We start from the raw sequence: 2,500 nt of genomic DNA on the forward strand, positions 1-2,500 counted from the left end.
GTTCGATTGAGTGAAAACGACTTCGCTTACAATATTTCCGTTTTCAAACTTCCAAATATTAAATTATCTTTCCCTCACGTATAGCAAAGCTGAATGGTGAAGTAAGATATTATAAACCTATATGAATGCTAGACATCCTATTGAAAATTTCTTAGGGAAGTCTATATTTCTGAAAGCGAAGTCGTTTTCTAGTTATTGAAACGGTTGTTGGAGGTAGGATGTGGGAGGAAAGGTAGCCCAGTGTGATAATACTTAAGGAGGCGATTACTGGCTCATCGTAACAATGCAGCCATCCACCAATACTTCATTGACACACATGAGAAGCAGCAGCCCTTACAAGGCCTCATTAAGAACGTAAAACTCGTCCACCGTGACAGCAGTAATGTATGATGAAGAACTGCCGAGGCGATGTGTATCAATCTACAAAAGCCTTCATTGAACGACCAGTTATCATCAGATTGTGTCCTCCCTTCTAGAAGGGTAAACATCCTCGGGACAAAAGGCCACTGGACATAAGATCACGGGACAAGAGACCACTGGGATAGGAAATCCTTAGGACATAACAACTGTGACAGGAACATTACACAGTGAATACTACATATGTGGAGGACCCAATGCCCTTTTTTACTTATTTATCTATTTCTATTATATATGTATATATATATATATATATATGTATATGTATATACATAAGTAAGATGCTGTAATGATTATAATTCATCTTATATTATTTGTTTTTGTTTTGTTATCATTTGTCTGTCTGGTTTTTATTTATTATTAGTTATATGTCAATTTATTATTATTTACTATTTACCTGTTTGTTTATTATTTAACTATACCTATGCATTTATTTGTGTGTTTTATTTGTTATTTACATTATTATACATAGTTTTTATTTATTATTTTATTATTAATATGATTTTTTTTTTCGCATCCGACCTAGATATGGACCAAAAGGTCTCCTGTCGGTATGCTCCGCCTTTGTAATCCGTTGTAATATATATATACTGTATAAATATATATATATATATATATATATATACATATATGTATATACATATATATGTTATCCTGGTCATCCACTTTTAACTTAATACCCGTCTTTTATAACAGGTGCAAAAAAAGTGTGGTTTGAATCCCAGTTCATTGGAGATGTAGTAGATATCATCTTTATTATTTCCACAATATATGACTATTATAATGATGGATTGGATATTAAGACAACACTTGAGTACACAAAACTACACTACCAGTAAAGTGGAAAAATACAACACTTCCACAAGTATACCTGCAACTGACAGATAGATTCTTCTTAGGGCCGGGTACTGTTTCAATGCCCCAGCTTATGCAGTCCTGTTTTTGCAGGCTATTGTCTCGGTTATGATTAAAAAAACCATACAATCATGATACCTAAATTTATTCAAAATCATGTTTCAAATGTATCATAGAGCACTGGTATTTCACACATAAAGTAATACAGAAATTTTGAGAAAAAAAAATGAACGTGCAAATATAAAAAAGTAACTTTATTAGCCAGTGATATTACTCATTACTGTTTTACTTTCTTTTCTTTTGAAATAGGTCATATATTCTGGGCAGAGAATGTCGTTACGGAAGGTAGTCGCAATGTCGTCTTCAGTTTTGATCCAGGTAAGTTAAAACGATTCACCATGGTCTTAGATCACGTGTTGGACTCGTGATCGACAGCTATTTCCCTCCCGGAAAAGAGCTCATATATGACCGATCTATGGGTAATGCTGTGTGTGTGTGTGTGTGTGTGTGTGTGTGTGTGTGTGTGTGTGTGTGTGTGTGTGTGTGTGTGTGTGTGTGTGTGTGTGTGTGTGTGTGTGTGTGTGTGTGTGTGTGTGTGTGTGTGTGTGTGTGTGTGTGTGTGTGTGTGTGTGTGTGTGTGTGTGTGATAATAGAAAGTTTTGGATGTTTATCCATGTGAAATTTAAAACGTCAGGTCGTATTATATTCCATTGCCTCTGACATGGTTGGCAAAAATGTTTCTACCTGCTTAAATCCTGATAGCTTGAGACTATTATTTCACGTCCTTTAAAGGCTTGCATGAAGTCCCTCCTGATTTTTTCAAGGTACAAATGTTATTTGTTTCTGCATGCTTTGTTTCTTATGTTCGGTACGAATTTTGTGGTTTGTCTCTACGCTCTTTCCATTTATTACCGTCTTTATTGCGAACTGAGGATCACACGGAGACAGGTTCAAAGTAGATTTGGAAATCAATGCAAACATAATAGAAAAACGTTCAATGGGGTTGAAGCAATAAGAAAGAGAACACATCATTTAGATGCGGAAACAGGTTCAAAGTAGATTTGGAAATCAATGCAAACATAATAGAAAAACGTTCAATGGGGTTGAAGCAATAAGAAAAAGAACACATCATTTAGATACGGAAACAGGTTCAAAGTAGATTTGGAAATTAATGCAAACATAATAGAAAAATGTTCAATGGGGTTGAAGCAATAAGAAAAAGAACACG

At 34.8% G+C, this 2,500-nt stretch overlaps 1 protein-coding gene across 1 annotated transcript in view; it reads left to right on the plus strand.

Moving 5' to 3' along the window:
* Nucleotides 1-2,500, plus strand: part of LOC143034070 (uncharacterized) — a 112,509-nt gene that overhangs the window by 42,651 nt on the left and 67,358 nt on the right. Inside the window, exon 4 of the mRNA XM_076199972.1 lies at nucleotides 1,582-1,650. Coding sequence (XP_076056087.1) covers nucleotides 1,582-1,650 — 69 coding nt within the window. The remainder of the gene's footprint in view (nucleotides 1-1,581; nucleotides 1,651-2,500) is intronic.

Source organism: Oratosquilla oratoria, chromosome 16, assembly GCF_046742065.1.
Source record: "Oratosquilla oratoria isolate Oo_2021 chromosome 16, ASM4674206v1, whole genome shotgun sequence".
In the NCBI taxonomy this organism is placed as follows: domain Eukaryota; kingdom Metazoa; phylum Arthropoda; class Malacostraca; order Stomatopoda; family Squillidae; genus Oratosquilla; species Oratosquilla oratoria.